The 19,886-nt window shown below is 42.2% G+C and overlaps 2 protein-coding genes across 4 annotated transcripts; one reads left to right on the top strand and one right to left on the bottom strand.

Annotated features, from left to right (window-relative positions):
• Nucleotides 1-319: 319 nt before the first annotated feature.
• Nucleotides 320-9,683, bottom strand: ptpn1 (protein tyrosine phosphatase non-receptor type 1). The gene is made up of 9 exons (XM_062391907.1): nucleotides 9,418-9,683; nucleotides 7,832-7,922; nucleotides 6,785-6,885; nucleotides 4,689-4,787; nucleotides 4,473-4,610; nucleotides 4,029-4,238; nucleotides 3,648-3,809; nucleotides 3,332-3,492; nucleotides 320-2,722 (listed from the first exon to the last, which is right to left on the bottom strand). Exons 1-9 carry the CDS (start codon nucleotides 9,472-9,474, stop codon nucleotides 2,431-2,433), a joined length of 1,311 nt encoding a protein of 436 aa, XP_062247891.1. The 5' UTR covers nucleotides 9,475-9,683; the 3' UTR covers nucleotides 320-2,430.
• Nucleotides 9,684-12,090: 2,407 nt separating this feature from the next.
• Nucleotides 12,091-19,828, top strand: LOC133957208 (kelch-like protein 12). 3 transcript variants are annotated; one of them, XM_062392679.1, is made up of 13 exons: nucleotides 12,091-12,396; nucleotides 12,482-12,600; nucleotides 13,417-13,643; nucleotides 13,858-14,035; nucleotides 14,520-14,737; nucleotides 15,429-15,578; nucleotides 15,689-15,803; nucleotides 15,971-16,077; nucleotides 16,149-16,344; nucleotides 16,459-16,617; nucleotides 17,334-17,432; nucleotides 17,516-17,702; nucleotides 18,891-19,828. In XM_062392679.1, the coding sequence occupies exons 2-13, from the start codon at nucleotides 12,543-12,545 to the stop codon at nucleotides 19,015-19,017; spliced, it is 1,821 nt and encodes a 606-aa protein (XP_062248663.1). In that variant the 5' UTR covers nucleotides 12,091-12,396; nucleotides 12,482-12,542; the 3' UTR covers nucleotides 19,018-19,828. The 3 variants fall into 3 exon arrangements, with proteins under 3 accessions (XP_062248663.1, XP_062248664.1, XP_062248665.1); XM_062392680.1 differs by having other exon boundaries at nucleotides 12,092-12,396; nucleotides 13,882-14,035; XM_062392681.1 differs by lacking the exon at nucleotides 12,482-12,600 and having other exon boundaries at nucleotides 12,092-12,396.
• Nucleotides 19,829-19,886: the final 58 nt, after the last annotated feature.

Raw genomic sequence — 19,886 nt, 5'->3', positions numbered from 1 at the left:
CCTTTTATTGTTTTAATAAAAGCCAAGGTAATACATTTTTCTTACTGACTGTATGCAAAGCTCTTTAAACGGTCCTTTATAAATACAACATAAATTCAACACAGTCTAAAATACAACAAAATATTCATCATGCTTTGATTCATTGTGACCACATGTTATTTGTAATTTCTGAAAAGTTCCAAAATCAGAAACACTACTCCACCTATAAATATGAATGTAGAAATCATAGTTTCAAGTGTGATGTCTGATTCTAAACACAAACTTCCTCAGTTGGAAACATTGCTCTTCCTGCTACTGACCGACCAATAAGATAAAAACACAGTGTTCAGTGATCTTTTATTTCCAGAGTCATGGTCCCAGATGTCACACTGAGAATTAGGTTCCAAAGACAACAGAGTAAATCAGTAGATTCTTTTTTTTTTAATTATTTTATTTAAAAAGTAAAACAACAAATGTAAATAAAAAAATACATGTTTTTAAGCTCAGCGTAAGTGTAGAAAAACAGGGAAACCTGGTGCAATGGCTGCACAGGTGCTGAGATTTCATCCCTTGCTAAAGCAGAAAAAAAAAGAAGAAAAAAAAAAAACTCAGCACACTGAAACCTGATTTGAAAAAAATATATGATCTAAGAATAAGGGTTTGTCCTCGGACGGGACGTTCATACATTCGAAAGGAAGGTACAGCTGTCAGACTCGAGCACTGAACTCTGTCCAGTCGCAAATTAAACTCGACGCTAGCAGCTCAACTAATCTCTTCTTAGGACAAACCTGTTGATTCACAAATGCAGCATGCGTTAAAAGAACATAATCATAGAAAACATTGCCAGCTCGGGGCTGCACCACGATGCAACGGATTATTACTACAGTGTATTGTTTCCATCCCTGTGCTGGTGTTTGATATTTGGTTTGTTCAAAATCCTCGGCTCCCTGTGACACTGAGTTCGTTAACATGAAGGGTGACACGTTATTAAGGGTTTGTATTGCTGGCGAAACGGGTGTGAGCTACTTTGTGTCTGACATTCGATTACATGCATCAGCTGCTTTCAGGTTATGTTACACATTCTCTTGCTGTGAAAATCCTCCACACATTTTTATCCACGGTGACTGAAAAACAAGGAAAAGGCGTTGACCTTAAAAAGAAGAAACACATCTCAAGATGTCAGTATCATTCCAGTGTCAATTGAAGAATGCGAGGAAAATGGAAAGAGTCACATATCAACCTCTTCCTGCACCATTTTGTTTTCAACGTCGTTATGTTGGGGGAGGAAGAGCGGCTCGTCCTCTAAGCACGAGGTTAGCGGTTCGATCCCAGTCTCCCCTATTCCACAAGTGTCCTCGGGCAAGGTACTGAATCCTAAATGTTGAAAGACGGCTGTGCCGACAGTGTGAGAGAGAAAGTTCTGCACATAGATGCACTGAATGAATGAGTGGACATCGATGCTTTATAAATACAGACCATTTACCATTCTGAGTCACTGTTGATCTACCAGGGAGAGAAGAATGCCTGGGCTACACATCTCACGCTTAATGTCCTGTAAATGTTGTATTAATACTTCTCACTGAGTGGATTTAACTCAAGCACCAGTAGAAAGTTTCAACAACTACCACTCATAAACACAATAATACACACACACACACACACTGTACGGACTCGACCAGCCTCCTGCCCACGACTGGGGGCAGATAACGATTCAGTGCCCATCCCAGCATGCATCTCTTATCTAGTGGAAACAGCATCGCTTCAGTCTTACTTTCATTCACTTCACCTTATTGAACAGGTTTAACAGGCGGCTGGGCTCAGAAGGTAGAACGGGGTTGTCCAGTAAGCAGAAGGCCCCTGACTGCAGTGACGGCAGTGTATTATTCTGCAAATATATGCACTGTGTGTTTGTGAATAGTTGAATGGCAAAGCACTATACAAATACACACAATCTAATATTGAGCCAAAACTAAAGAACTAATTAAATTGGCTACCTCACTGGGATATTTTCAGACAGGCTGGTTAGAGATGTGGATAAATGATTTGAGTAAGATAACTAAGGGAAAATGAGAAATCATTACGGACACATTGCAAAAAGGATGAAATGGAAGAACTCATTTGGTAAATAAGAGCGGAGACTGATGGCAAGACGTGTCATTGTTTTGTCGAGTCTGCGTTTACACATATTTAACATGCGACACCTGAAAACTGAGGCCCTGAGCATCCATGATGACACACTGACAGAAGGTTTGGTTGGGTGAGGAGGAGGAGCCGGCCCCTCGCACTGCAGTCGTAAAAAGACAAAACGAGTGAACCTGAATCTGCTGAAGTCCAAATAATCCTCTCACTCGCAGAGTAAACCCGGAGTCAAAGCAGGCTGATCGGCCAGAGCAGTCCACTTCTCTCAGTGGAGAGACGGGGAGGGGAAACAGAAAGGAGGCGGGACAGACATCAGTGGAAATAGGCCCGATAACAGACATAAGCACTGAGAGCCAGTGCCGTGCACAGGCACACGTTGGCTAGTAGAGGGGGCCAAGCCCCCGGCGCAGGAGTTTCTTCCTTTGGCTGCTCCGCTGCCTCGGGCTTCTCCTGGTTCTCGGCCTCGGGCGGCTGCTGGGATTTGGCTGGAGCTTCGGAGGTCAGATCTTGGATTACCTTGTGATCATCGAGCTGCTCGGTCTGATCAGGGGGAGGCGGTGGGCCAGCGATGTTCCTCTTTCGCAGCTCGGTCTCCTGTGAGGACCTGGATGATGAAAGAATGTAGAATGAAGAAGAGCACTTTTGTTAGAAGAGAGCGTTTCAGACCTTCGAATGAGTGATCAGATCTCAGACCTGATCTTAGCTATGCACAGTTGTGATCACTCAGGACAGATGTTCATACCAGGTCTAATCGGTGTCAATGTTTCTGCAAAGAGCAAAATATTTGTGGAGCCACAAGCAGCACCTCTTCAAACTAGTTATAATATGTTTACCGAATTAAGACCAAAATAAAATGTGTCGTGTCACACAAACCACTTCTTGTATAAGCTATCACTAAATATTTACCCCCACTAACAGCCAAGTGAAAGAGTTGGTTTGCTAACTGGACCACATCTAAAGTTAGCTTGATTAAAGTTCATACAAATACATTTTACATGGGTTCAAACTGAAAATGATCTGAAGTGTCTCTTCTACCACTTGATCTGTGAAGATGAAAGGAGCAGCACCTGCCACATCATACATTTAATTTAACCACGTTCTTCACCATTAACAGGCGGGGAACAAAAACTTATATTCAGGTTTCTAAATAGCTGGTTCAAAAACTAACACATTACACTGGAATAAAATTAAAATAAATGATTTTGATGAATACCCCAAAGTCCTGCTCTCCATGTGTCGGACGATTTCATCATTTTCAGGGAAAAAAGACGGCTCAATTTTGCCATTGTGAGGGTCTCTGGGAGGAGGGGGAGGAGGCGGAGGGGTGAACTCTGGGGGATCGTCTTCCTCGTTCGACAGCTCTTTCCATGACTCCTTCAAAAATAAAAAGACACACAATCCATTTGAGTATTTGCGTCACAACTTAAAATTAGCTGAAGATTAGTAGATAGGTTTTTATTTCTCGTGGCAGTTTACGATAGACCGAGTAAAATGTAGACCCAGGAGCAGAGTAGAGAGGAAGGACTTGCCTGCAGGGACGTGTCTCCCTTGATGTACTTGGCAGCTTCATTGACAGCGAGGTAGGAGAAGCGAAGTTGATCCGCTGTCTGAATCAGACCCATTCGATAGCGGCGCATCTCCAGCAGCACATCGCGAATACGAACTGAAGACGGGTCCTTACGGTTGGACATCTGTTTTTAACAGTGAAAAATAAGATTCTAAATATGATAACTGAGAAATGACCCGTTCTAGAGTCAGTTTGCCTCCATTATTACTGGTTACTTAATAGTGATGACTACGTATTAGAGTAGTTATACTGCTCTACAAGCGCATCTACCTGCTCAATATAAATAAAGAGGGTATAAAAGGTACAGTGTGATAATTTGTTTATAGCAGAGCTCTGTACAAACCAACAAGAGGCAGGTGTCCACGAGACAAAAGGTCCCAGAGCGTCCGATGCCGGCGCTGCAGTGAACCACCAAAGGTCCCTCATCGGAATTCAGACACCCGGACTCTCGCACCTTGAACAGGAAGTTAAGGAAGGAGGCCGGAGACTCTGGTACTCCAAAGTCAGGCCAGGTGGTGTAGTGAAATTGTAAAATCTCACGGGTCTCCTGAGTCTGCAGAGCAAGATCAGAGGAAAGACATCAATTAAATAAATGATTTTAACTCCATTACCTGAACTAAAATAAACTTCAGAAGGGACTTTTTAATGGCCAGCATGAACAGGAGGAACAACACCAGCAAGTAAAACCTGTTACAAGGTTTATATAAAGGACCTGTCTATTACTTTAAGATTAGAAAAACGTGTTCACGTCAAACCAGGTCAGCTTGTACACGCACTGAGAACTTACAGACAGATTTTCCAGCTCCAGCTCACGGACTGTGTAGTAAGATTTGACGTCTTCTGAGACGAGGGTGAGCTTGAAGTTGGTATCTTCAAAAATAGCATCTTTATCTTCTCTGAATGGCCAATACTGGGCACATTTAATCTAAAAGCAAAAGAAGGCAAGTTAGAAACAGTGTGATGGAGAGAAAAGTATGTTACAGTATGAGGACGAGCTGCTTACGGATCCTTTCTCTATGACTCGGTTCAGCATCACCACACCGCGGCTCCTCTGCTCCCACACCATCTCCCAGAAGTGGCCACATGTGTTTGGAAGGGGTCCCTAAAAAGGGAAAACGTGTTTTATTCGGTTTAACTACATTACAGTACGTTTCATTTAGCTGATGCTTTTATCCAAAGCGAGTTACAATAAGTGCATTCAACCATGAAGGTTCAAACCCAGAACAGCAAGATTAGCTTAAACAAAGCCAAACTACAAAGTGCCACATGTAACTGCAATACAACACAATGCAACTAACTTTTTAGTTGTTTGTTTGTTTGTTTTTTAACATCAGAGTTGACCCTGGTTATTAGACCAACATCTTCTTAACCAAGGTGTAGTTGGAAGAGAGTGTTTTTAGCCTGTGGCAGAAGATGTGTAGACCTTCTGCTGTCCTGACGTCATTTGGGAGCTCATTCCACCATTTAGGAGCCAGTACAGATAACAGTCGTGATTTTGTTGAGTGTTTAACGCGCAGTGAGGGAGCAACAAGCCGATTGGCCGATACAGAGTGGAGTGGACGGGCTGGGGTGTAAGGTCTGACCATGCCCTGGATGTAGACTGGACTCGATCCGCAGCACAGTGCGCAAGTACTAGTGTCTTAAAGCGAATACAGGCAGCCACTGGTCACCAGTGAAGGGAGCAGAGTAGTTTGAGTGAATTTAGGTTGAAGACCAGTCGAACTGCTGGATTCTGGATGGGCTGCAGAGGTCGGATGTCACTAGCAGGCAGAACAGCCAGGAGGGGGTTGCAGTAGTCTACCTGTAGGTGTGAGATGACCAGAGCCTGGACCAGAACCTGCGCCGCCTTCTGAGTGAGAAGGGGAAGTATTCTCACTGCTGTGTTGAGCAGCACGTATCTACACATGAGCGGGTTGTTGCAGCAATGCTGGCAGTAAGGGAGAGTTGACTGTCGAGTGTCACACCCAGGTTCTTTGTTGTCTGGGTGTGGGCTAACGCAGAGTTGTCGATGGTGGTAGTAAGGTCATGGGTGGGAGAGGCCTTCCCCGGAAGTAAAAGTAGCTTGGTCTTGTCAAGGTTGATTTTTAAGGGGTGTGCGTACATCCACTGAGTGATGTCAGTCAGATTCGTGCTGCTACCTGTGTTTCAACTGGGGACAAGAGAGAATTATTTGGTTGTCATCTGCGTAGCTGTGGTAGGAAAAGCCTTGTAGTGACTAACAGAGCCGAGAGGGTTTGTTTAAAGGGGGAAAAAGGAGGGGACCCAGGACGGAACCATGTGGGACCCCAGTAGTGAGTGGACAGGGTTCTGACACAGATCCTCAGCAAGTTACCCAGGAGGGTACGGTCTAAGTACTGATCTTATGGACTACGTAATTGATTGATCATAATATTCTTTAAAAAGGCAAGTACAACAATCCTCACTTTGGTCTGAGTATCCCAGTCCCATCATTTTCTAAACTATTTTAGTTTGATTTACAAACCAAGACCTCTCCTTATCTCAGCCTTGTGCTGTCCAGCTGCCAAATCCAGATGAGGGAGTGAAAGCTGATGAACAACGAACCACGACTGTGAAATCACAACAAACATTGATTTTCTTTTGCCCCACATTTCGTCTCTCAGTCTACGTCACGGCTGATCTGATTGGAAGCCTCCAGCCAACATCTGAGGCTATTTTTCTACTATTGTTAATGTTTCTGGGATTAAACAAATTAATTTAATCCATGTTTTAACATTGAATGAAAATGATCAGTAACATTTTACTTAAAGTCCCCCTTTTTTTATGTCTATAGGCCATATACATAACTTTTAATAAATGGTTTATTAGCTGCAGCTATGGGGACATTTATCTATTTATGCCTCAGCCTCAAGAGTTATATTCGGCTAACAGTCTTATTATTATATCCAACAAGATAACAAATGTTCTCTGTTTCTATTATTATGAAAAGGACAACTGATTTCATTATTATAAGTTATTTGCTGGATCAATATAAATGTTGTACCCTCACTAACGTCTATGAACAAACCTACTCCAACCTCTTCTGTGTAAAGGAGGATAATCACCGTTCAACTGCAGCGGAACTGAAGCCTCTTCACTTACCTGAGTGAGGATATATTTCCTCTGTGCCTCCTCTATCGTGATGAGGCTGGCATTGATGTAGTCGTTCGCTCCCAGCTGCAGACATATTCTGCTGTGGTCGACTGAGGAGAGGAAGAAAACATCATCAAGAATCATGTCAATACTGTATTTTTGTCTGTTTTTTTATACGTCGCAACCTCCAGGGAATGTGATGCAGCTCTCAGAACAACGAAGCTGCTGAGAACTAACAGTCTGTCTGGAGCTTCCAACTTTAAAACTGGGGCGCACACTTTTCTTCATATCCAGTCAAGAAAGATCATGGTTTGTCGTGCAGTTGTCTTGTTAAAAGTGAAAACACTATTTGCAACATGGTCTGTACAATTTGCATTGTTCATTAAGTGTGAAAAGAGGAACTGACATGGTTCAGATGTTGGAATGTTTTACAGAAAAGCATTTTAAACTTGAACTTCTATTGAACTCAGTAGCGCACAGTCCCTTAAATATTAACTTTATTCAAATTGATTTTAGAAAGTCTGGACAACAAAAACAACTCAATCGAAGTAAAAGTAACTTCTTAGTTACTGATAGTTTCCATCATACATCATTACAACATGCAGATGTTGATGTCAGACCTGAGGAACAAATCAGACTATTCCTTCAGTCTGAAGATAACCTAATATTTCCAGTCTAATCTCCTGCTGACCTCACTTATCTCTACGTGCCTGTGCAGCGACCACAGCGACAACCCTCATAAATACAAAGTCAAAACAAAAGTTAGGAATTGGAAGTCACATCCTGTTTTACGTCAGTCTGACCACGGCAGTGACGCAAAGTTGTGTCCCTTGAGTAACACTAACACTGTGTAATTTTACGTAATTATTACGATACTTGGCCAGAGATCATCACCTCTGTGTAACTCTCTGCCTGTGAAAGACTCCACGACTCAGAACCTTTAAAGAATCAGTCACCACTGGGTGGAGGGCTGTGCCGGGAGCTCTCATTCATTTGAAACTGAATAAATAAAATGTTCAAGAGCGTTTGGTGAAGTGCATCGAGGCATCGACTTACATGGGCTCACGTCTCTGTAGCGGTTCCGATTCTTGTTTTCGGGGAGTTTGGCAAGTTTGCATGGCAGATCACAAGACTGGTGACGAATCTCCTGTGACAGAATAAAAAATATAACATTAACACTACATTCATGTGACTTTAAAGGTCTGACACAGTATGAATAGTTCTCCATGCTTTAAAACAGCATCAAATGACATAAGGTATTTAGTTTCTGGAACCTTCCCAGAAATAATTCTGAGAAAAAAGAGGGAGGGGTGTTGAGCATGTCCACACACACATTGTTGTAATGGATATTTAGTGCAAGGAACTGACGACACAACATGAAAACCTTCACACAAACACAACATTTGAGGTTCAAGTGACATTATTGAGCTCTTTACTGCACCATGATTATTTCACAGATAATAGTTAATAGCGACTTTTATATTATAAACGATTTTTCAGTCAAAATGCTTTTAAATGTGAATATTTTCTTCTTTGGAGTTGAATTATTTGAGTAATTTTGAGGTTTGATCTTTTAGTTGGAGGTCGGCATGCAGATAGGGAAGTCCGGGATCGAGCCGCCGACCGTTTGGCCAGAGGACGACCGCTCTACCCCCTCAGCCACAGCCGCATTAAAACGATGCCTGAACATTCATAAAAGTGATAGTAAAACATTATCCAACCATATAAATATATAATGGGATAACCGTCAATGAATCATTTTGCCTTTAAGTAGATTGTCCTGATTAATGGAGCTTAAACCATTAGTCAGCTGACAGATAATTAATCAGCTATCGATCCATTTATTATGTGGATTTATGGTTTTAAGTGAGAAAGATAATAAAAAACCACTGGTTCCACCTTTACAGGCAAAACATTCTGTGAAGATTAACTACACGAGCTTTCTCCTGTAACAGCTCTACATAATAATAAGTTACCAAGCGACTATAATTAACTATCTTTGGATTTTGGATCTGAAATGTTGGTAAAACAGAACAGGACGTCCCCCCTGTTCTTTAGGAATTAGAGATGGACCAATAACTGATCGATTGATCCACTAATTGAATGATCAACTGACCTTTGCTGCTGTACATAGTGAACTGAATATGTTGGGGTGTTGTTGGTCGAACAGCACCATGTGGGATGGGCATTTCCCACCATTTCAATCAATTTATAGACAATCAATTTACCAATAATTGATCAAACATATAATCTATACATGTGTGGAAATACTAATAATCACTGATCATTCTTACAGGCTTCTTAAACCGAGTTTCAAAGCAGGACAGTTACTAGTAATGGAGTATTAACTAAATCAGTGGCCACTTCCTCCATCACTGCGGTGCATTTCAGTGAATCAACCCCTGAACCGTGTCGTTGTACCGGGGACCGCAGCACGAAGCGGGCCGGTGATGGGACGTGGTTCTCGAGGTAGACACCCAGACAGACTCATCAATCATCGGACTGGTCGGGCAGGCGGAACCCGGACTTGGGGCTCCGCCGGCGGACTGAGCGGGTAGACACACGCTGCGGTAGAAAGGCCCTAAAAGTGACCGGGGTCCGCGGACCGTCCGGTTCCCCCGTGATTTACCGGGAGCTCCTACCTGGTAGACGCAGCTCCAGCTCCCGTTGTCATCGATTTCCCGAAACTCGGCTTCCATAGCGGACAGTCCGACTGCCTCCTGCTCCGGCGGCTGGTTCCTCTTCGGCCTCCTCCTCCCCCTCTAGCCTCGGTGGAGATACCGAGCTCCCGGTAGATTGGACACTTCAGGGTCCGGAGCCGAGTCGCTGGGTTGAACAAATGTTCCTCCGCTCGTCGGTAGCTTTTCCTGCGTAGATCAGCTTCGTCCGTTCGGCCTCAGAGCGGAAACACGCCGCAGGCTCCGCCCACACGCCCGAGCTGCTGCTGCCGTCACACAAGCAAAAAAAACAAAAAAAAACAAACAAAACTCATATATAAGAGAGTTCACTTTTTAATATTATTTTATTGTCTTTTCCTTTCTTGTCATTATAACTTGTTTATTCCTTTCTTCTCTTTTCGTCTTTAACATATACATTATACAGTATTAAATGTCTTTTAAAGTCATACTTTTTACTTCTCATTTATAAAGTTTCAAGTTCCATCTCATACCTTTGACTTGGTAATCAAAGTTCATATTTTATCTTGTTACTTTATCATATACTCAATTTAGAAAGTCATCGTTTAAAGTCATCATTTCACCTTTTCATACTGTTTACTTTTATCTCTAAACTATGATGCCTGCTATCAAATGCAGGCTGTGGATCGTGACATCATTGTTTTTAACAGAACAAAGTGAAATATAACAGGATTAAATTAACTTTTAAAAGTAATCCAGGCCCAGACTCTCCAGTACAGGAGCGGTGAGAAAACATTGTAGCTAACAAACTCCATAGGATGGCAGTATAATACAACACTGAGGATGTCAGCTACTGCTAAACCTCAAAGAAGAAGACGTAGATGACGATGATGATGATGATTCTTCATTTAAATTCTAAATCTTTCAAATATACAAAAAAAACTGAGAGAAATAAATAAAAATAAACTTTGGTGTGTTTACATCCCAGTTCTCTTTCATTGTAGAAGCAACAGCTTCTGGCTCAGTTGTTATTCTAGAAGAAAAACTAACTTTCCTAGTTAGGAAACAGTTCAAGCATGAATGATATTTGAATGGGACAAGGTGTGACTTTTAATAATGTCACAGTGTTTGTGCAGCAGATAAGGAACAAGGAATTTACATTTGTAGATAAACAGTATCAGTTTCATTTTCAGGTCTTTAATTTCCCTAATAGATCCCCACAAAGTTTCACAAAGAGTACTATGAGATTTGCTGGAAATTTTGTATTAATGAAAAGAATAATCGGTTTTGTTTTACTGTCTGTGATACACAGAAATCCAGATCCAGAGAGTTCAACACCCACACAAATAATGGAACCATAAAAAAATTTGTTTTAAGTTCTTAAAGATATAAACATTTTTATTTTCAAGCATTGTAGGGCTGTGCGGGTACTCCCAATCCCAAACATTCCAAGGAGATAGCAGGAAGTAACTCCACCATCACCAGGATCTGCCTGAATACTATCCAGTTGATACAGGAACTACTTCACCTTCCGCCTGTCACAATATGTGAACAATGGTTCTATAAATGTGTAAGCCACCGAGCTACTGAGCAGAGTGTTGACACTGATGATGGCCGACCACAGATGCACTCATGTGAGGATCTTTTCTCAATTCTCAGAAGAGCAGTAGTGCTGTGTGTGTATGTGTGTGTGTGTGTGTGTTTGTCTGAGTGTGTGTGTGTGTTTGTGTGTGCGTGTGTGTTTGTGTGTGCGTGTGTGTGTGTGTGTGTGTGTGTGTGTGTGTGTGGGAGGACTGAGATGTTCTGGGGCAACACCACAAACCTCTTGACTTGAAGCGAGACACACGTCAGTCACTGAGTCCAGAGGTACAACGTACAAACGCTTGTAACTAAGCACATCAAACCAAATTACAGTTTTTACAACATTGATTAGAAGAGATAGTGTCAATGTTAAAAGTATTTATACATAGTAAAATGTCTGATAGAGATGAAGGGAGTGTCTCTGACAAATTAATCGAGGAGTCATTTAAAGCAATAGTAGAATATGTGTGTATGCACATTGTTTATGAAGCAGTCTTGTTGTAATCACAGTACAAGATCAGCCACCACCATCATCATTCACGATGTGGCTGCAGCAGCGATCCTGGATCTGCAAAGCACAACGACTCTGGGGCAGAAGTCAAGTCTAGGTGAGATATTAATATGATAAAGTTATTGAAGTCTGCTCCTCGTCAGTGGAGGTGGAACCTCACAAAGCATTGAACTACAGCACGTTCATCACTTTTTTTGTTTCCCCTGTAAACATTTCTGGTGATGTTTTCTGTATTTGCATGTGTTTCTTTCTATTTGCATGTGGGGGTTTTCTATTTACATGTGTTGACTTAATTTGCTCTCAGTAGTTCCAGTTTATTTTGTCTTTTTATCTGTATTATTATTATTATCACTATCATTACTTATGTACTTATCCATTGTTTTCAGCTGAACCACTTTTGTATTTCAACCATTTGTCATCTGCACAGTGAAAAACGTAGAGATCGAATAGAAAATATGGTATAATCATACCGGTGTTCGATAATCGCGGTGTTCGGGTGTTGAAGCAGACAGGAGAGGATGCAGGTGCGCGCGCCTGACAGGCCAGTAATACCCGTCCGGCCCCGGGGAGCGCGCACGCACAGCCACGCACCTCGGTGTGTTTATGTTCGGCTGGTGGAGTGCGAGCAGCTGATGCGACCTGCGGAGGCTCTTCACCGAGCAGCGGGGGCAACATGGCAGCGTTCGTGTGAGTCCGCGGACACATGGGTCCTGGAGGAGGCCGCGCGCACTGCGACCCAGCGGAGCTCACCATGGATTAGACGGAGCCCCGCAGGTTTCTGACCCGACAGCAGCAGCTGGGACAGGGGACACTCCGGTGCTACTGACGTTAGCTAGCGGCTAAAGCAACTTAGCTACTTAGGCGTTTTTGAATCAGCTGTGCGGCGGCGACAGGTATTATGAAAACTCCCAACGGGTCCGTGTGTGTGTGTGTCGCTTCTTGTGTTGTCTCATCTGACCGCCGACTGTGTCTCCACAGCTGTTGTTGTTGTTGTTGTTGTGCAGCGTTGGCGTTAGCTGTCGGTGGCTGCTGCTAGCGAATGTGTAGCTATAGCTATTGCCTCCCAGTGGTGGAAAAAGTGTTCAAATCGTTTAACGGTAAGTTGCATCGCTTGAAGTGACGTTAGCACGATACACACAGTTAGTGTTAGTACTTCAAACATGTTAGTGGGGAAACAGTGAAGTGTCAGCACTGGAGGAAGGACTATTCCAGTTTATTAAGTCATTGATTTACATGTAAATGGTATTTCACATGTGGGAGATGTAAATATTGATATGATACTATTGTTAAATATCTTTATTAAAGGTTCAGTGTGTAAGATTTAGGTGACAGGGATCCATTGGCAGAGACTGAATATGAAATATCCCTAGTGATGTTTCCTCTAAATTGTACGAGTTGTTTTCTTTACCATAAAATGGTTCCTTTATTAAAATACTTTATATTTACTTCAGGATTGGGTCTTCTCTACAAAGGCTGCCATGTTTTTTACAGTAGCCCAAACCGGACAAACTTAACTCCTTTTTAGTTTTTAACTGAAGTTTACTACATGTCTCTCATGTTTGGAAGGGGAGGGTGAGGGGAGGAGGTTTGAGCTGCAACGTGCAACTTCAATAAATTCTACACACTGAACCTTTAAATTAATATTTACTGTGGGTGAGAAATCTCCAATTTATGTATAATTTAAATAAATTTGCAATTTCGTAAATACAATTTTGGGGAAATTCAGTTGTTACACATTAATAACGTACATACAAACTCATAACATGCCAATTTTGTGTTCACATACAGCACATGCTCACTCATTCACCATATTTTCAAACCTACATTAAGTGTTTACAGATATAGAAGGTTGTTATTGTCACTTTGTGGGTCAGACGTTTGTTGTCAACGCAGCTTTTTCTGTTTCTGTTCAGATTCCTTCAGCAGTTTGAGATCCTCAAGGGACCGTCCAGGCAACATGGCTCCTAAAGACATTATGACCAATTCCCACGCCAAGTCCATCCTCAATGCAATGAACTCACTTCGCAAGAGCAACACACTCTGCGATATCACTTTGAGAGTGGAGAACGCAGATTTTCCAGCTCACCGCATTGTCTTGGCTGCCTGCAGTGACTACTTCTGTGCTATGTTCACCAGTGAGGTAAAACTAAATCTCTTAATTTGCTGAGAACTCAATGCTATCAAATAAACATATGTATATTCTGTCCTAAAGATATGACATATATGTCTTGATACTCTCAGTTAAAACTCCTGTTCTTTAATGTTCTTTCTCTGAGTCTCTCCAAAACCTCCCTAAATACTTAATGTTCATTAGTAAATCCTTAATTGCATATTTCTTGTTATTACACCTGAAGATCTCTGTTGTTGTGGCTCTGCAGCTCGCAGAGAAGGGGAAATCTTTCGTCGACATCCAAGGACTCACTGCTTCCACTATGGAGATCCTCTTGGACTTTGTCTACACGGAGACGGTGCTGGTCACAGTGGAGAACGTACAAGAGCTGCTCCCAGCAGCGTGTCTGCTGCAGCTGAAAGGTGGGTTGTGGGTCGAACCAGCTTAAGCCAGCTACTATCGGTGTGAGTACAGGGACAGGGTATTTGCAGGTCGTAGAAAAGACTTATTAACCAATAAATTCAGTTCCTTAAAAAGGGCTTAGAAGGGATTATAGCTCTTAAAATGTATTTACACAAGTATTAAATGGGCAAGTCCTGTTGCCTGCCTTTTAAAGACATTTTTCTTATGAAAGGTTATCTGATTGCAGGTAATTGGGAGATGTTACACACCTATTAAGTGGGATTTTTGGGGGGAACATTGTGTCTGCAGGAGGCTGTTCAGTCTTTCTTTGTTGTGTCTCACCAGACCTGTAGTAAAAACAGTTTTAAAGCCTTATATTTGATTCAACTAACACAATTTCTAACTGCTTTTCCTATTCAAAAGATAATGAAAGTATTTTTTGTATTGGATTTTTTCTGTATTTAAACGATACACATGTGTCTATGTACAATTTGTTTTCCTCAGGGGTGAAAAGAGCGTGTTGTGATTTTTTGGAGAGTCAGCTGGATCCTACCAACTGTCTGGGTATTCGTGACTTTGCCGAAACCCACAATTGCCTTGAACTGATGCAGGCCGCTGAGCTTTTCTCCCAAAAGCATTTCTCTGAGGTGGTGCAGCATGAGGAGTACATGCTGCTCGGCCAGACCGAAGTGGAAAAGCTCATAAAATGTGACGAGATTCAGGTAAGAGAAGTTGATGTGTGGCTCAGCTTGTGTCTCTTGGAGGTTGTTTGACCTGCTGTCCTCGAATATTGTGAATCCATCCGTCACATCTGCTCACCAGTACATCTGTAATGCTCTAAACTGGTGAATGTCTGGACTTAAAAGTAGTGAACTGAGCTCGGCGTTCACAGCTTTCATATTGTCTTTCAAACACCTGCAAAAAGAGAACAGCAAGTAGCAACCTGCTGGGATCTCAGTCTGTGTGTCGCCCTCCAATTCCACTCAAGTTTGCGGATTGAAATTGCAGAGAAGAGAACCTGACTTGAGTTTACCTCGGTGCTCAGGAAATTCCTATTTCCAAACCGCATGCCTTGCTTTGTGAAAACACAGTTATTATCACACGCTGATTTATAGATCATCAATTCTTTCACATCGCTCTTCCTGTCATTTTTGTTGTTTTAAAAATAAAACCAGACCCTACACGTAAAACACAGCCATGCACAATTTCCCCCCTATAAAACTTTGTCTCTCACTGTTACACATTGTGAGCTCTTAATATTAACATTTACAGATTAACACCGTGGGTGCAGTCAATGCATCACTAATGAATTATGTGCCTTATTTTTATCTGGAATTTTGTCAAATCTATTTGAGGATTTAAGTCTTTAGAGCAGCTGTAATTCTTCTCATTGTGTATGTTGTGTGTGTGCAGGTGGACTCGGAGGAGCCGGTGTTTGAAGCCGTGCTGAACTGGGTCAAACACAACAGAAAAGAGCGAGAGCCGTGCCTGTCAGACATGCTTGAGTTTGTCCGACTGCCGCTGCTGACCCCGCGGTACCTCACAGATGTCATCGATGCCGAGGTGAGCCAGCTGACACATTGCAGGGGTTTTGAGTTATCATGCAAAAGAGTATCTGTTGATGTATTTATTACACTTACATTCATAATTAAGCGTGTTTTGCCACGGCTCAGCCCCTGATTCGATGTAGCCTGCCGTGTCGAGACCTTGTGGATGAGGCCAAGAAATTCCACTTGCGACCGGAGCTGAGGAGTGAAATGCAAGGCCCACGCACACAAGCCAGATTAGGTGGGAATCCTGTTTGCAACTGTAATTTAGCTTTATACATATGCTGTTATATGCACTTTTTCGTTAATGGAAATAAGTGATTTATTTTGTTGTAATCCTTTACAGTGTCTTTGAGCTTTGTTAAAAGTGCTACAAGATAATATGTATTAATATATTGTTATTTTCAGGTGCCAAAGAAGTCCTGTTGGTTATTGGAGGGTTTGGCAGCCAACAATCACCGATAGACGTAGTTGAGAAATATGATCCAAAAACACAAGAATGGAGCTTCCTTCCTGTAAGTATCGGAAAAAGAGAGAGAGTTGTTTGAGTGGATTTATCTATAACTGACCGACGTGTCTTAAACAGAACATTGCACGGAAACGGCGTTACGTTGCCACAGTGTCTCTCCACGATCGGGTTTATGTGATCGGAGGCTACGACGGCCGGTCGAGGCTCAGCTCCGTGGAGTGTCTGGACTACACAGCGGACGAGGACGGGGTTTGGTACACCGTCGCCACCATGAATGTACGGCGTGGCCTCGCAGGGGCCACAACACTTGGAGGTAAGGAAGCTCTGAATGACGTGTGCTGCCTCTCTGTGAAATCCTGTGTGACTGTTTTCTTCTCTCGCAGTAAATCACAACATTACAGATTCTCTCTTTTCGCCCCTTTCGCAGACATGATCTATGTTGCTGGAGGTTTCGATGGAAGCCGGCGTCATACCAGCATGGAGCGATATGACCCAAACATTGACCAGTGGAGCATGCTGGGAGATATGCAGACAGCGAGAGAAGGAGCTGGTCTGGTGGTGGCCATTGGACTTATATACTGTTTAGGTATGGAGCTAAATCCTTTAGTAGGAAAGGGAAGCAACAAATTACTTTTTTTTTTATCACATATCACTGATTAGTGTTTCAACTAATCAATTAATAAAATGGTAATTATAGTCCCCAATATAATTTCCCTTAACCTTTATAAAACACACAGTAAATTAAAGGAGGATGAATCCAACAAACGTTTCACATTGTGTTTTTAAATGTAATGAAACGATGATTTGATTATCAGAATATTTGCAGAGTCTTCTAACTCAAATTTAAAAATATAAAAGAACCATGATTATGAGACCACACCTGTCCTGCTGGGAAAGTTCTCCTCACATACTGAGTCACCCACAAACCACAAATGACAGGTTCAGACACTGTCAGGGCAGATTCACCAGAGAGGAGTGAACGAGGGAGTAAGTGGGCAAGCGAGAGGGAAAGTGAGGCTAAGAGCTCTGCACACGCTAATACAATGAAACAACAATGCAAAACACTGATTAAGAGATCTTATATATTATTATGAATGTGTAAACACAGTTATGGTTCAAGTATTAAACCTGTGGTTGGACAAATTAGGCTTTGACATGCTGCCACAGTCTCTAATCAATGGGAAACATTGTTTTATATTGAGAGTCGCACACAAACGACATCTAGCAAGAGACATATTAAACAGTTAATTTCCAGTTATTTCTCTGTTGATGGACAAATCAACATCTAACATCTCCTCACAGGTGGATACGATGGACTGAATATCCTGAATTCAGTGGAGCGCTACGACCCACACACTGGCCACTGGACAAGCGTCACACCCATGGCCACCAAGAGGTCAGGTAGGTGAGACGACAGGAACCTGGAATGTCACTGCTAACTGTTGTGTGCGACTGCTCATCAGAGACGTGTCCTCTGTCTGCAGGGGCTGGTGTGGCGTTACTCAACGACCACATCTACGTGGTGGGAGGCTTCGATGGCGTTTCGCACCTTGACTCCGTTGAGGTCTACAACATCAGAACAGACTATTGGACCACTGTAGCCAGCATGACAACCCCTCGGTGCTACGTAGGAGCCACTGTACTGCGAGGACGTCTCTATGCCATTGCTGGGTAAGAAAAATCTTCTGATGTTCTTCTCTCTCTGGGTTTACAGAGACTGGGATGGCCCACTACAGTCTCATGTGTCCTGCCACAGTTTCATAATGATTTTTTAATTCTAAACACTTCTCTTAATAACATAAATGATTAATGCTTTGCTTTATTGTAGAGCTCAGTGCACAATGTTCTGTTAATGTACCGTACATTTAGTTTATAAGCTTTACAGCCCAACCAATATGGATTTTTGCGAGTTAATGCCCACACAGATATTAACGAGTAAATGATTGTGTTATTCTTATATTGGCCGATTTATATAATTTTATATTATGTAATTTGTATAATATACTTTGTAACATTAATGTCATATTTCCCCTTTTTGTGTCAAACTGTCCCAGGAAAACTTAAAACGATTTGACAGTAACTTTCCAGAATCGTTTTACAAATCCTGTTTCATTGTATCATAGATTGTTTTTGTATGATAAATTATTGTGACCTCTCTCATGGATCAGTTGTTCAAACTGGAATTGGTTATATTTCAAAGTTTCCCCAGGACCTGAAGCAGCACGCCCTCTCCAGCGCAGCTTCTTACCTTTTTTGTTTTTCTTTACAAAGGTTTTTTTTGGGGTCTGAACAAATAATCGTTAACATGTAGCATCAAGTTGATCAAACAGTAGATTTGCTCCAGGCCCTAAAGGATCAAATGAAGCAGGTTTGACTGTGGTGCTGCTGTAGTCAGGTTTCAATTTCACAGTATATTGAATATATATAAAGCACCATGCAACAGATGTAATATATTTGAAAGACAAGTACACACTGCTGTTCATTGAGAAACTGTGGTAGGACAAATAAGACTATGGCGGTCTGCCATAGTCTAGATAATTACTGGGAAACACTGCTTTGACATAGAGACATATGAGATTAGCTGTGGCCCCTCAGAGCAGGTTTTGAAGTGTATCTGGTTAATTTACAGGATTTAAAGTGTTTCTGTTCAACGTGTGTACTTTAGATCTCTAGGGTACACGTGTTAGTGGCTTCGGTAAAAAGCTTCTAAATGAATAAATGTATTGATCCACATTTAAAGACAGAAGGTTTCAACATTAAATTTGTTTAACTTTTGATTGGGCTTGTGTTCAGGCTGATTCAGACCAGTCACAGTCCTGGTTGTTGTGGTTTAAACTCTCAGTTTCTCACTTTCTCTAGATACGATGGGAACTCACTTCTCAGCAGCATCGAATGTTACGACCCGGTTGTCGACTCCTGGGAAGTCGTCACCTCGATGGCGACGCAGCGGTGCGACGCCGGCGTCTGTGTTCTACGGGAAAAATGATCTTCACTAAGGACAAGAGCCACAAGAGGAAAATCCGGCAGGAGGACGCGCAGCTAGACTTTGCTAAAATCCCACTAGAACAGAGCTGCAAAGGGAGACGCTTGTTCGCCAGTAAACTCTAAAAGAAGCGCCACAGTTCGGGCCGCCGCCGCCTCTACTGAAAAGTTATCTCTTCACCAGTTCGGACCGTGCAACAGAGATTCACCTTCGCCGTGGTCGTGTTCACCTGAAAAGAGGCCCCCGAGGAGCCCATCGCCACTTGCATGACACTCATCGGTGGTTCTTGTTGCTGTCTTTACCAGTGAGATTATTTTTTCAGTTTGTCTTCAAAGTGCAATATATTTCTACTCATCACGAGAAGTTGGAGCACAGTTCGACCTCCAGCTGCTGCTATATGCCTTACGACTTTGGCCTACATCAAACCGTGAACATTCGTGTTGCCTCACGTTAGACTTCCGCGATCGGCTCATCATCACGTGTGCTCAAGGTCATTAATGGGTCACTAATCCTTTTTGTAATTCTACCTGTAAAACAGTGCTTTTAGATTCCAATCACTTTATTACGAAAAGGTTTATTACTTATTGTCGCTCTCAGAATATATATTTAGAGATGAATATTGTTTTAGAAAATGACTGAGTTGTACCAGTTGATTTATTTTGTCGCTTTGTTTGGCAAAACTGAGAAATCACAGTATGAAGTGCATGTGATTTGTGTTCTTTTTTTTTTACTCAGCTTATGAGCTCGGACAGGTCCATGTAGTCTTGACATCACTGTTACCTGGAAAGTGAATAAACCACGACTGAGAACCAAAGCGTCTTTACCTGTGTTGATCTAAACATGTGACTCATCAGGACAAAACGCAGAGAACT

This window comes from Platichthys flesus, chromosome 7 (assembly GCF_949316205.1).
Source record: "Platichthys flesus chromosome 7, fPlaFle2.1, whole genome shotgun sequence".
Classification (NCBI taxonomy): domain Eukaryota; kingdom Metazoa; phylum Chordata; class Actinopteri; order Pleuronectiformes; family Pleuronectidae; genus Platichthys; species Platichthys flesus.
The sequence above is the reverse complement of the archived record's forward strand: the minus strand, read 5'-3'. Positions and strand labels throughout refer to the sequence as shown.